This window comes from Typopeltis vanoorti, chromosome 1 (assembly GCF_054136105.1).
Source record: "Typopeltis vanoorti isolate ZY-2024b chromosome 1, IOZ_Tvanoo_1.0, whole genome shotgun sequence".
NCBI classification, from domain to species: Eukaryota; Metazoa; Arthropoda; class Arachnida; order Uropygi; family Thelyphonidae; genus Typopeltis; species Typopeltis vanoorti.
Genome location: NC_143549.1, coordinates 156,624,132 through 156,639,733, shown reverse-complemented (window position 1 = coordinate 156,639,733; position 15,602 = coordinate 156,624,132). Strand labels below are relative to the sequence as shown.

At 34.7% G+C, this 15,602-nt stretch overlaps 1 protein-coding gene across 2 annotated transcripts in view; it reads right to left on the bottom strand.

The window, feature by feature from the left end:
- Nucleotides 1-15,602, bottom strand: part of nst (phosphoglucomutase 3-like protein nst) — a 188,276-nt gene that overhangs the window by 16,311 nt on the left and 156,363 nt on the right. For both annotated transcript variants that reach the window (XM_090394875.1, XM_090394884.1), the window contains one exon: nucleotides 13,867-13,988. In XM_090394875.1, the coding sequence (XP_090251001.1) occupies nucleotides 13,867-13,988 (122 nt within the window). The remainder of the gene's footprint in view (nucleotides 1-13,866; nucleotides 13,989-15,602) is intronic.

Below are 15,602 nucleotides of genomic sequence, written 5' to 3'. Positions count from 1 at the left end.
AGGAAGAGAACAGGATAATATTGAATTTTATAATCAGCTACAAAATATATATATAATAAAATAAAAATGTATTATAATTACAGCTATTTTGCCTGCTTCAGTTTAGGAGTGCCCCTGTTTAAATGTCATTGGCTATTTACTCATAGATTCTTAGGGCATTGTGAGTGTAAATGTACCAAAAAGTATATGTAGCATAAGGAATAGAAATTTACACATACCTTTTTTTGGGTGTTGTGGCTTTTCCTCTCTTCTGCGATGTCGAAAAACTACTTAGTGTGTGTGTGGGGGGGGGGGGTAGGCAATTTGGTAGAATTAAGTTAGAAAAATCCGGGTTTTTTTTTCCGTAATATATATAAACATATATATTATATTATATAGGGTGGGGAAAAGGTGAAAGGGTTGATTTTTTAAAATAAGAAGGGGGAAGGGGAAAGGTGGTTGACGGGGTGCGGTCCATTTCGACTATTCGTGGTCGTCATCTGAACACATTGGGAAAGTGGATGCTATGTCAGGTCGGGTAGGTGCTTCTGCTTTTGAAGTGTTTGTGTTGTCGCCTATTGGTCGGGGTTGTGACCTCAATTTTATGTTGTGAAGCTTCCAAACCTCGGAGAATATGTAGGGCCTGTGTACGTTGATAGAGTTCGCGTCACACTTTATAGCTATTGTTTCCGATATTCTGAGCATTGTTTCATTGTCTTGTCTGTCTACTATGATGGCCTTGTCTATCTGCGGGGTGTGTTTTTGTTCAAGGGCGTGAACAGCTATTTCCGTTTTTCCTGTGCTTTGTATTCGATTTTTCTTTTTGATGTTACGTTTTTTAGTGTTTAAATGTTCTGGAATAGAGATGTTACAGTCACAGAACCTGTGTAGGTGATGTCACAGTCTTTTTGGCAGGGAAATTTATAGACTACATTGTGCTGTTCAAATATTTCTTTCTGTGTGTGAGGTTTGGTGGATTTTAGGAGGTTAGCCAGTTTTTGGTTTGTGGTGAATACCAGTTCGTAGTCAGTGTGTTTGAAGATGTATTTATAGGCCTTGTATGTGTTTTGGGTGTATGGTAGTTTGATAATTTTTTGTGTACGGAAGTTCGTTTTGGTACTTGGGTTGTTTTGGCAGTTTTTTGCCGTCTTGTTTGCGTAGTTAATCAGTTATGTAGGATATTTGCGATTTAAGAAGATCTGTGTTAGTTTTTTTATTTCTGCGTTTAGACTATTTTGATTGGTTGAAAATTTGTAAGCATTTATGAATTGTGATAAGATGACAGATTTTTTAACAGAATATGGATGGTATGAGTGAAAATGGAGGTAGTTTCCAACGTGTGAGGGTTTGTGGTATATTTTCGTGGCTATTTTGTTGTGTGTTCTGGTTAATGTCAAGTTTAAAAAAAATCTGTCATCTTATCACAATTCATAAATGCTTACAAATTTTCAACCAATCAAAATAGTCAAAACGCAGAAATAAAAAAACTAACACAGATCTTCTTAAATAGCAACTATCCTACACAACTGATTAACTATGCAAACAAGACGGCAAAAAACCGCCAAAACAACCCAAGTACCAAAACAAACTTGTCTACACAAAAAATTATCAAACTACCATACACCCAAAACACATACAAGACCTATAAATAAATCTTCAAACATACTGACTACAAACTGGTATTCACCACAAACCAAAAACTGGCAAACCTCCTAAAATCCCCCAAACCTCACACACAGAAAGAAATATTTGAACAGCACAATGTAGTCTATAAATTTCAACCACCTTTCCCCTTCCCCCTTCCTATTTTAAAAAATCAACCCTTTCACCATTTCCCCACCCTATATAATATAATATAGATGTTTATATATATTACGGAAAAAAACCCGAGTTTTTCTAACTTAATTCTACCAAATTGCCTACCCCCCCCACACACACTCAGTAGTTTTTCGACATCGCAGAAGAGAGGAAAAGCCGCAACACCCAAAGGTATGTGTAAATTTCTATTCCTTATGCTACATATACTTTCTGGTACATTTACACTCACAATGCCCTAAGAATCCATGAGTAAATAGCCAATGACATTTAAACAGGGGCACTCCTAAACTGAAGCAGGCAAAATAGCTGTAATTTTAATAGTTTATTAAGAGGAGTAACATGGGAGTTTTCCCAGAAATAATATACAAAATAAAAATGATTATGTAATTTTAGCAGGAGACTTAAATGCAAGAATTGGAAACACAAAAATTAATAATAATATAGGAATATATGGAGAACATACTCTAAACAGGAATGGTAAAAAATTGATTGACTTTGTAGTTTATAATAACCTAAAAATAATGAATTCTTTCTATAAACATAAAGACATACATAAATATACTTGGGCAGCAAGAGGATGGAAATCAATATTAGATTATTTTATCTTAAACAAAAAGACATCAAAGTTTTCGTTAGATGTTAGAGTTCACAGAGGATGTGAAATAAGTAGTGACCTCTTCCTCGTCAAAATAAAATTAAGATTGACAGTTAAATGGCTACAAGTAACAAGAACAGAAAGAAAATTTAAAACATTTGTTTATAAAACTAGACTATTAAATGACATAAATATACAATGGCTATATGAACAAAGAATTAACCAATATCTAAATAAAATAGAACAAAATGAAGAAATAGAATGGTTTAATATAAAAACGATACTAAATGCAGCAGCAAATGAAAGCTTTGCTTAGGAAAGACAAAAAAATTCAATAAATGGAAAAAATTGAAGATATGAGATGATACAATAAAAAAAAATCCAAAAGAAAAAAGAAGCCTTTCATAAATGGTTAAGCATTAAAAGATTAAAAGATAAAATAGAATATAAAAGAATAAGAGCCATAGCTAAAAGAGAAGTCAGAAAAAGACAGAGAATCATGGAACAAATTTGTTTCTAATTTAGAACATGATTTATATAAAATAAGACCCAAAATATTAAACACCAAATTGAAATTAGAAGAATTTATAAATTTCTACACAGAATTGTGGACAGATAAATATTTTAAAAAAGACAACTGGCAAATATTTAAAGTAATTGAAAAGGAAATACTAAAGAAGAATTAGAAATCAGACTGAAAGAAACAAGAAATGGAAAATCACCTGGAGAAGATAAGCCAGGTTCAGAACTATATAAATATGGAGGAACAAGATTCAAAGAGAAAGACCCCTATATTTTTAAAATAAAATCTATACAACTGGTAACCCCCCCCCCCCAATAGAATGGAAAAAAGCAATTGTGATTCCTATCTTTAAAAAAGTAGTAGAGATGACCCTAAAAACAATAGAGGTATAAGTATACTAAATTCCTGTTACGAAATATATAGCAGAATTTTAAATAGCAAACTAAAGAAATATTCCGAAAACTTTATTTTAGAAGTACAGAATAGATTTAGAAAAGGATGGTCATGTATAGACCAGACCTTTTGCCTAAAATTAATAACAGAGAAGAGAAACACATATTGCAATTATTGACTTTCAAAAAAGCATTTGACAAAGTTAAAAGAAGCATTTTATTTAACATATTAAAAGAAAGACAAATACCAAATAATATCCTAAAAGCTATCATTAGTATACATGAAAATAATCAAATACGAATAAGATTAAATCATGAGCTATCATATACAAGAGAGATAAAACAAGGAGTTCTGACAAGGATGTCTCTTCTCAGCAACTCTTTTTAATATTTACCTAAATGAAATAATAATAAAATTGAATAAAAATTTTTTTCAAGGTATTAAACTTTCTCCTACTGTGAACTTAAACACTTTTCTTTTTGCCGATGATCAAATAATAATTAAAAATTCTGAAGATAACTTACAGAAAGTTATTTTAGATCTAAATGAGATGGCCAAAGATTATGGTATGATAATATCAACAGAAAAATCAAAAACTATGGCCTATAAAGGACAAGATCCAGTAAGAACTAAAATAGTAATAGATAACAAGATCTTAGAACAGGTGAAACTACCTAGGATGTATGATCACATATAAAAATAAAAAAGATATAAACCTAAAAATTGCAAAATATTTAAAAATAACAGGTATCATTAACTGTATATTTAAACCAAATCTAGTTCAAAAACAAACCAGACTAAAAGTATACAATGCATTAGCCCTACCAGTCTTATTGAATGGAAGTGAAATCTGGACAATAAAACAAAAAGACAAAGATTAATAACAGCCGAAAAGGGTGCTTAAGGGTCAAAGCTGTATAACTGAGAGGAGACCTCCACATAGCCTTTAAAGGAATGCGGAGAACCGATCAGGGCTTCTGACCTAATGTCCAATCCTCACCTTCTCGTGGTGCACCGTGTCAGGTATCTACCTGGATACTGAACAAACGAGGATGGGCTGGCAATTTGGGATTTAGCTGACCAAATTGTATTCTTATTGGTAAAACCAAAATAAAAAATGATGGTACAACATGACAAAATTTCATGCCTGTTGGGGGCATTGCCCAGTTAAACAAGCCCCACCCCCATTGTTTTCACCAGAGAACCAGGGCGAACAGCAAAAAGTCAGCTACTGGAACAAATCTGAAAACACACTCCGACCCAACATCACCAGAGATCGGAGATTGGTACTATCAACATAAGAAGCCTGAATGGCGAAGAAATGGAGCTAGCTGAGGAATTAGATAAGTACCAGATCGACATAATAGGGGTGACTGAAACAAAAAAGACCAAAACTGGTGAGATCTTTCTGAGCAATAAATACAAAATGTTATATTCAGGCAATAACAATCAAGGAAAAGAAGGAGTAGCCATAGTATTCAACACAAAATACGAGGCTAATCTTCTTGAATGGCAGGCAGTCTCAAGTCGAGTAATGTGGGCAAATATGAGAATGGGGCGACTGGACAATGACACTTATTTGTGCCTATGGTCCCACAGAAGGTTCTATTAAGGTAGAAGTAGAGGAATTTTTTTGATGCTTTAGAAAAAGCAACTGACACAATAAAAAAGGAAAAGTTGGTCCTTGTTGGGGATCTAAATAGCAGAGTAGGAAATGATTGTGAGACATACAAAAATATTTTGGGAAAATTTGGAGAAAAGACTAAAGCTAATAATAATGGCAAATATCTGTTGGATTTCTGCTCAGGACATGGACTGGTTATTACACACCATGTTCCAACATGAAAATGTGCACAAATTCACATGGAGAGAAGAGGCAAGGAATAAGAAAAGTCTCATTGATTACGTTATTGTTGATAGTGATGTTTTCTCCCTGGTGCAGGACACCAGAGTGTACAGAGGATTTGAAATTGGAAGTGATCACTATTTAGTCTTGAGCAGGATAAAATTGAATTTCGTATTGAAAAGAATAACATTTAAGAAAGTTTTAAAGCGAATAAAAGTTGAGCAGCTCTCAGATGTGAACTGTAGACTAAAATACAGAAAGATTATTGAAAAGAAAATGAAAGAGTTTGAGAACAGGAATCAAACCTTGGAGATTCAGTGGCAAGCTCTGAAGGAAACATTGATTGATTCTGCCAGAGAGGCATGTGGTGAGGTTGTGTGCAAGGATAATAAAATCAGAACTCCCTGGTGGACACAGAAAGTCAAAGAGGCAGTGAAGGAAAAGAAGAAAGCATATCAAAAGTTCCTGGTAAATAAGTCAGCTTTTACTCTTACAGAATACAGAGACAAATGTATTGAAAAGAATAACATGTAAGAAAGTTTTAAAGCAAATAAAAGTTGAGCAACTCTCAGATGTGACCAGTAGACTAAAATACACAAAGATTATTGAAGAAAAAATGAAAGAGTTTGAGAACTGGAATCAAACCTTGGAGATTCAGTGGCAAGCCTTGAATAAAGCACTGATTGATTCAGCTAGAGAGGCATGTGGTGAAGTTGTCTGCAAGGATAGAAAAATTAGAACTGTATGGTGGACACAGGAAGTTAAAGAGGCAGTGAAGAAAAAGAAGAAAGCATATCAAAAGTTCCTGTCAAATAAGTCAGCTTGTGCTCTTAGAAAATATAGAGACAAATGCAAGAATGGTAAACACTGTGTAAAACTAGCTAAACAAAAGTCATGGGAGGACTTTGGCAAGAATATAGAAAATGAATATCAAGAAGGATTACTTTGAAAAACTGCTAAATGGAACAAGCAGTGATGACAGCACAGTGGTAAAAAACACTGATCAGGCATGCAGTCAGGAATACATATCCATACTTGAAGTAGAAAAATGCGTCAAAGGCTTGAAATGTGGAAAGGCAGCAGGAGTAGATGATATTCGACCAGAAATGCTGAAGTATGGTGGTATAAGAGTCTTACAGTGGCTGCACTGCATAGTTCAGAAAGCCTGGACAGAGGGACGAATTCCTGATGATTGGAGTAGAGCTCTAATAGTACCCATATATAAAAAGGGAAATAAAACTGAATGTGAGAATTACAGAGGTATTTCCCTACTGAGTGTTCCTGGCAAGATCTATGCAAGTATACTTGAGAAACGATTGAGAAGAATTGTGGAAGGAAAGCTTGGTGAAGAACAAGCTGGATTCAGGCCAAATAGAGGCTGTCAGGATCAGATCTTCACTTTACGACAAATAGTCAAGAAAGCATGGGAATATAACAAAGATCTGTATTTAAGTTTTGTCGATTTGGAAAAGGCATATGACAAGGTGCCAAGAGAGAAGCTATTCAATATACTGCAGTTATATGGTGTCAATGGGGCATTATATCAAGCAATACTTAGTCTTTATTTGAGTTGTAAGTCAGCAGTTAGAATTGAAGGAAGTACAGGAAGATGGTTTAATGTTAAATCTGGTGTGAGACAAGGATGTACATTATCCCCTCTGTTATTCATTATTTATATGGATCACATTATGAAGGAAAGTGGTATTAAACATGATATAAAAACTGGAGATGTTAATGTCAGCTCTTTGCTTTATGCAGATGATGTTATACTTCTAAATAAATCCGCTACAAGTCTGCAAGATTCTCTGACTAAATTCAATTGCTATTGTAATAGATATGGTATGAAGGTCAGCAATAAAAAGACAAAGACAATGAAAATAGGCAGAATCATTGAAAATGTCAACTGTGTTGTGAATGGAGAACCTGTGGAACAAGTAAAACATTTCAGCTACTTAGGCATGATTTTTACTGAAGATGGTAAATTAAATATAGAAATAGACAACAGAATCAGCAAAGCTTTTATGGTGGGAAGTCAATGGAATAAATTCATCTGGAATAAGAGAGAACTTAGTCGGAACACTAAATTAGCTGTATACAAGACAGTGTTGAAACCAGTTTTAACTTATGGATCTGAGAGCTGGGTCAGAAATAAAACACTTGACCAAAGACTAGAGACTGCAAATATGAGAGTCCTGAGAAAGATTATAGGCATGAACAGATGGCATCAATGGCGATATGACATTAAAAACGAATATATTAGGAAAAAACTTGACATTGTCTGCATCCAGGAATGCGTTAGCAGAGCTAATCTAAGGTGGTATGGTCACTTAAACAGAATGGGCGAGGAAAGATTAGCAAAACAAGTGTTCTCTGCCAGGTTGGCAGGAAAACGACCCAGAGGAAGACCAAGATATAGGTGGATTGATACGGTACAAAGTGTCTTAGACAATAGAAATATAAGATCTGATAATGTTGGAGTCTTGACAAGTAACAGACTGATTTGGAGGAAAATTATAGATAGGAAGTTAGTAATGATGTAATTTTTTTCATGTAGTACTATCATATCCTGTACACCCCTTGAGGGTACATGGCAGGAATTTGATGATGATGATGATGATGATGATGATATCAAGAAGGTGGCAAAATATTCTGGAGGTTGTTGAAGAAGCTTAGGAATGGAGGAAAGAGCTCTAAAAGGAGTTAGAGATGATAAAGGTGACATGAAAACAGGAGAATAAGATATCCTTGAAGGGTGGAGTAATTATGTTGAAAAATTGCTAAATGAAACAACTAGTAATAACACAGTGGTAAAAAACACTCAACAGGCATACAATCAGGAATACATATCCATACTTGAAGTAGAAAAAGCCATCAAAGGCTTGAAATGTGGAAAAGCAGCAGGAGTAGATGATATTCGACCAAATGCGGAAGCATGGTGGTATAAAAGTCTTACAGTGGCTGCACTGCATAGTTGAGAAGGCCTGGACAGAAGGACAAATTCCTGATGAGTGGAGTAGAGCTCTCTTAGTATCCATATATAAAAAGGGAAATAAAACTGAATGTGAGAATTACAGAGGTATTTCCCTACTGAGTGTTCCTGGCAAGATCTTGCCAGGAACACTCAGTAGGGAAATACCTATTGAGTATTTGTGAAGTATAATTGAGAATCGGTTGAAAAGAATTGTGGAAGAAAAGTTTGGTGAAGGACAAGTTGGATTCAGGCCAAATAGAGGCTGTCAGGATCAGATCTTCACTTTACAACAAATAGTCGAGAAAGCATGGGAATATAACAAAGATCTGTATTTAAGTTTTGTCGATTTGGACAAGGCGCCAAGAGAGAATCTATTCAATACGCTGCAGTTATATGGTGTCAATGGGGCATTATATCAAGCAATACTTAGTCTTTATTTGAGTTGTAAGTCAGCAGTTAGAATTGAAGGAAGTACCTGAAGATGGTTTAATGTTAAATCTGGTGTGAGACAAGGATGTAAATTATCCCCTCTGTTATTCATTATCTATATGGATCACATTATGAAGGAAAGTGGTATTAAACATGATATCAAAATTGGAGATGTTAATGTCAGCTCTTTTCTTTATGCAGATGATGTTATACTTCTAAATAAATCCGCTACAAGTCTGCAAGATTCTCTGACTAAATTGAATAACTGTTGTAATAGATATGGTATGAAGGTCAGCAATAAAAAGACAAAGACAATGAAAATAGGCAGAATCATAGAAAATATCAACTGTGTTGTGAATGGAGAACCTGTGGAACAAGTAAAACATTTCAGCTACTTAGGCACGATTTTTACTGAAGATGGTAAATTAAATATAGAAATAGAGAACAGAATCAGCAAAGCTGGTATGGTCTGAAGTCAATTGAATAAATTCATATGGAATAAGAGAGAAATTAATTGGAACACTAAATTAGCTGTATACAAGACAGTGTTCAAACCAGTTTTAACTTATGGATCTGAGAGCTGGGTCAGAAGTAAAACACTTGACCAAAGACTAGAGACTGCAGATATGAGAGTCCTGAGAAAGATAAGAGGCGTGAACCAATGGCATCAATGGCAATATCATATTAAAAACGAGGATATTAGGAAAGAACTTGACATTGTCAGCATCCAGAAATGGTTAGCAGAGCTAATCTCAGGTGGCATGGTCACTTAAATAGAATGGGAGAGAAAAGATTAGCAAAACAAGTGTTCTCTGCCAGGTTGGCAGGAAAATGACCCAGAGGACGACCAAGATATAGGTGGATTGATACGGTACAAAGTGCCTTAGATGAGAAATATAAGATCTCATAATGTTGGAGTCTTGACAAGTAACAGACTGATTTGGAGGAAAATTGTAGATAGGAAGTTAGTAATGATGTAATTTTTTCATGTAGTACTATTGTATCCTGTACACTCCTTGAGGGTACATGGCAGGAATTTGATGATGATGAGAAATGAAGAAATTATGAAAGAATTAAATCAAGAACCAGTAATAGAAAAAATTAAAAAATATAAACATAAATGGATGGAACACATTCAAAGAATGAAAACAGAAAGATTACCAAAACATGCCTTAAAGTACAAGCCATTAGGAAAAAGAAAACCTTGATATGCATGATGATGAACTTAGAAAAATTATTGAATGGGCTGAGACCTAATGCAAGAGTCAGAGAAACTAAGAATGGTGAGAATGCATGTATAAGTTTTGCTATGCTATGCACTGTTGTGCTAATGCTATGCACTGACAATTATGCGGATGTCATTGAGCATGATAATTTAGTGAAAGGTGGTGGAAATGTACACTTTGGGTTTACACTTTTTAAGTGTCTGGGAACACAAAAGAGAAAGCCGTCCAACCGGGCAAAGCAGACCATAGATGTAAGTACATGAAAAAGTTATTAGATATAGCGCCTCCGTAGCGCAATTGGAAGAACGACGGTACATTGCGCCCTTCGATTGGAATAGGCCAAGTTCGATTCTCGTCGCGACGGGAGGAATCTTTATCTGGTCGATTTCAATTCGAAGGTGAGTTAGCCGATCTCATACGGAGGTAGCAGGGTTTTTTCTCCCGGAAACTCGGGTTTTTCATCCCGCATACATACAAATCGGCCCTTCAGAACACACGCAATTTACAGACAAAAATTACTAGTTGTGGTGGTGTTGGAGGTGGGCGGTAGATGGCGTTGATGGAGATGATTCGCAGTAGCGGTTAGGTGTAGAGACAGTTGTAGATGTCCTCCCGCGATGAGTCTTCGGACTCCTTGGAGGTATCAGGAATAATAATAATAATAATAATAATAATAAAGAGGAGTTAGTTGCCTTTGTAAATACCTTTTGACTTAAGATTACTGGCAACAGTGAAACTTGGCTCTCACAGTCAGAGGTAGTAACTAGAATTGAATGTCAAAGGCATAATATTTTTAGGAAGGGTACAAGAGAGATAGGAGTGGGAGTGGGTAGGAAGATAGTACTAATATTATCAGATGATTTGTGTCCAGTTAAGGCAGAAATGTATGAAAGCAATGATATTATATGGGGCAGTGAGTTTGAGGCTATCTGGTGGGAAGATGAGACTAATAGGATGAAATATATGGTGAAGTGCTGATACAGACCTAGTGGTTCAGCCACTGGGAATGATAAAGCATATTGTGAATTACACTGATGGGTATTAAGTGAGTAATCATTATGGTAACTTAAATTATCTAAATTGATTGCATAGAAGAGAAATCGCATAATAAGAATGAAGGAGACTTTGAGGCTGTTGCAAGACAACTTTCTCAAGCAGCATGTGAAAGAAGAAACTTGAGATCAAAGAGTGTTAGATTTGATCATAGCATCAGAAGGGAGTCTCAGTTAATGATGTAACTGTTTTGCCACCAGTTAGTGGCAATGATTACGTCACACTCTGTTGGTAGTAAGAAGCTAACTATACAGATATTCCAATCGTGATAAGTTGCATGTGGAACTACAAAGCTGAAATTAACCAAAAAAAAAAAAAAACAGTTATCATATAAACAAAAGAATTTAACTGATACCAGAATTAACCATCTGAGCTCTTTGCATTCAGGTCATCATAAGAGAGAGGATCACAATAATCACAAATTTTAGAGACCACTGAAATTTTGTTGGAAGGAAGGGCCAAAAAGTTAGGTAACCCTACTGAATGACACACTTTCAATAGCTATACTTCGACTTTCATTTAAAGAGCTTTAAAATCATCAACTCTTTTGCTCCTCAAATTTTTTGAATCTACCAACAAAAATTTCACGAGCCAAATTTGGCAATTATAATGGCTTTAAAAAATTCTGGATGCCACATATTTTATTGAAATGCACTTCAGGTTTATAATTTTTCCTACAGAAGTACTACTCTGAAGGGAAAATTCTGTTTCTAAACTCATTGCAATGAATCTGCTATACATTTTCTTGTATAGCACATTCATTGCAATGAATTACAATTATTATCTCACTACAAAGCATTGCTGTGCAGATTTAAGCAAGTCATAGGCTACTGATTACTGTGTAATGTCAATCTGCTATAGTGAACCAATACAGATGTCATTAGTTTTATGGAAATTTTTACTATGAAAGTAGGAAGGACTATGAATTTGTATTGATTTTTTTTTAATTGGCAAAATGATAGCATAAATCTGAGATGAAATGCCATGACTTGCCTTGAGGAATTATTTTGATGAACCATTTAATCTGAAATGACTGATGATTAACTGCACACTTGAGATAGCAGAAGACAATTTCCATAAACTCATGAACCTGAAGTGCACTTCAATAAAATCTATGTGGCATTAAGAATTTTTTGGTTAAAAAACAAAACCTCATATGCATTTAAGTCAACATTTGCCAAATTTGACTCACGAAATTTTTACTGATAGTTTCAAAAAATTTGCATAACAAAACAGTTAATGATATTAGAGCCATTTAATTGACATTCAATGAAGACACTTTTGGACACTGTGAAAATAAATTTTGATATACATTTTCAACTTGATTTTTTATTGAAAAACATCACTTTACAACCTACAGATCTTATGGTTATCTTTGATATAGAATCTTTATATACGGATGTACCTCTCAAAGAGACTTTAGAATTACTTGCTGACATCTTCCCACAAGATATTATAAAGTTATTTGATTTCGTAATGCACTCTGGATATTTCTTATGTCAAAACAAATTTTACAACCAAGTGGAAGGAACCGCCATGGGAAATCCACTCTCTCCTGCTCTTGCCAACTTTTATTTAGAACATCTAGAAAAAGTCCTGTTCTCATCTATATTCCCTCAACCTTTTGGGTTAGATATATAGATGACATCTTAGCTGTATGGCCTCACAACAGAGACTCCTTACCTTCCTTTTTAAGCAGTATCAATTCCTTATATCCTCATATAAAGTTTACCATGGAGATTGAAAAAGACAACAAGTTATCATTTTTAGACGTCCTTCTCATCCGTTCACCTTCAGGTATTCTCACAACAACAGTTTACAGAAAACCAACTTTCACAAGTCGTTATATTCTCAAAGAATCTGCTCATCATCCTTGTCAAAAAACAGGAATCATAAAATGTTTAATCTGACAAGCCAAAACTAACTGTTCAACTTCTCATTTATTACAGAAAGAACTTTCGACTATCAAACATCACATGAAACTAAATGGCTTCTCCGAAAAGAGTACACAACATCTTTTCGATTCTTACAATCCAACACAGAACAGCAAAAATTCAATACGCCGAGTTCCAATTCCTTACATTTCCGGGATTTCAGAACCAATTTCAAGAATTCTGAAGACATATGATTTAACATTAACAGCAACTTATACACCTATTAACAAATTATCCACCCATTTTCCTTCATCTAAAGATAAACGCTTAACCTTGTCTCTACCTGGCATGTATCAAGTTCCTTGTAATTGTAATCTTTCCTACTTTGGACAAACTGGATGTTCTATAGAAAAAAGAATTCAAGAGCATCAGTCATCAATTCAACACAACAAACCCAAGAAATTTGGATTAGCTAAGCATGGATTAGAAACAAGCCACAACATCCTTTGGTCCAAGACTCTCCTCCTACACAGATGTCGCTCCAAATTAGAACGTTTATTTAAAGAAAGCGTGGAGGCCTTACTTCAACATCCTAACTTGAATCGTAATGACTGTATATCTATATCAAAAATTTGGAAAAGTTTAATCAGGATAACACTTTTTTTTTTTTTTTTGTAAATTTCCTATATTAGTCTAATGTTATTTAAGATTATTATATGAATTTCTGAATTAATATTTTTAATCATGACTTTAAAAATCTTTACTCTTCTAATACTTAGCGATATGACATCACGCGGCTCGTTCTATGTGTGAATGATCAATTGTTCATATTCCACCTTGTTTTTTAAAACTATTCCTACGTAGCCACTGAAGATGGTCTGTAATATTCAGACCGAAATTTTTGGCAAATTCAACATTATTCTTGTGTAAATGTGTATATATTTTTATACATTTTCAAATTGTGGCAGAAACAATGAACAAAACATGTTGCTACATAAAGGACATATTTTAAAGGAGACTAAGCTATGCATCCAATTTATTCTTTGCTCAATTCATGTGAATTCAGATTTTTTTTTTAAATAGATTGTATTAAAATTCTAAATTTTTTGCATACTAATATATCATCTGTAATTAATAGTTACACTTAAGGAACACTTACCTGGCAAAAGCTCGCCCATTGCAGTATTTGTTTACTAGTTCATCAATACCATCTTGAAGACCAGGTGGATTAACACAAATCCTTTCTGCATTGGCTGTAGTAATGACATTCCTGTCTGCAACCTGAAAATTAAGACATTTTAATGCTTAAAAAATTACAGCTATTTGTTTTGTAAATATCATATTTGTATGTATGTTAACTCTATATGCAATATGATATTGGTCAGCCAAATCCCAAATTGTCAGTCAATTCACATTTTTTTAGTATTTAACTGGATATCTAATAATGGAGCAGAAGGTGAAGATTGGATACGAGGTCAAAAGTACCTTTTTGTTCTCTTTATGCCTTGTAAAGCTATCTTTTCTCCTTCAACTAGCTTTGAGCAACTCTATGTTAATTTATGAAAGGTAAAGAAAACTAACATGAGGGAAGGTGGGAAGAAAGAGAGTGAAACAAATTTCTCAGCTGTGCATGCCATGCAATATTTATGCAAATATTCTTTTGGAATACATTAAGATAAATAGTTGGATGGGAATTGATATAGAACAGCCTGGTTTAGACTAGATAAGGTTGCTAAAGCCATATTTTTACTTTTAAGTTTTGTTCATCTTAAACATATGAGGTATATCAAAGGAAAAATAGTTCAAAAACACTAGTTTAGTGTTTTTGAACTATTAAAAAGTTAGTGGGATAGAATGTGTAGGTTATAGTGTGTTTAGGAGGGACAGAGAGAATAAAATGGGGGAGGGGTATTACTGATGATAGCTGATGAACTGCAGCCAAGGAGAATTGAAGTTGTATCGCAGGATAATGAAAGGAGCTCATTTCAGGCTATTTGGTGTGAGATTGAGACTGGCAGAATAAAATATACAGTTGGGTGCTGCTATAGACCAGCTGATGGAATAGATGTGAAGATAGTATGCATAGGGAAATTGATGAAATGAGTGGAAGGAGGGTAATTATTATGGGGGATTTCAAGTATGGGTTTAACATTGATTGGAAGGAGGAGAGGACACATGTGAGGAAGGAAAAGGATTTTATTCAATTATTAAGGGATAACTATCTGAGACAGCATGTAATTGAAAATACTAGGGGTGTGAGAGTGCTTGACCTGGTAATAGCATCTGAGAATTTGACTGTAATGAATATGACTATGTTGCCACCTATTGGCGAGAGTGATCATAAGGTCTTGACCAGGGAGGTGGCTAAAGGTGTGGAATTTTCAATTAAGACAGGGTATATGTGGAATTACCATGCTGGCAAGTATGACAAGCTTAAGAGATTGCTTGGATCAGTGCCATGGCATGTACAACTGCAAGGGCTGGACGTCGATAGAGCATGGGAAGTGGTCAAGGAGCATTTACAGGAGGTTATGGCTGATTGTATACCTACGGTCCGAATAGTAAAATAAGTAGGGGTTAAATGGATGAATAACACCATTAAGCTTGAGCTGCAAAAAAAGAAACAACTGTGGAGAGGAATTTAAAGAAAGGGGTGACCTGCAGGCACACGAACAGTATAAAATGCAGGCCAGAAAGGTAACAAGTGTAGTAAAAAAAGCAAAAGCAGATTATGAAAGGAAACTAGCTTTGCAAGCAAAAGAGAATCCCAAACAGTTCTTTCAATATGCTGCAAGCAAGAAAAAAACTGTACACGGCAAAATGATTTTAAGGAATGATGATGGTAAGGAGGTCACTGAATCAGTCGATATAGTGGAGTTACTGAGCGCGCACTTT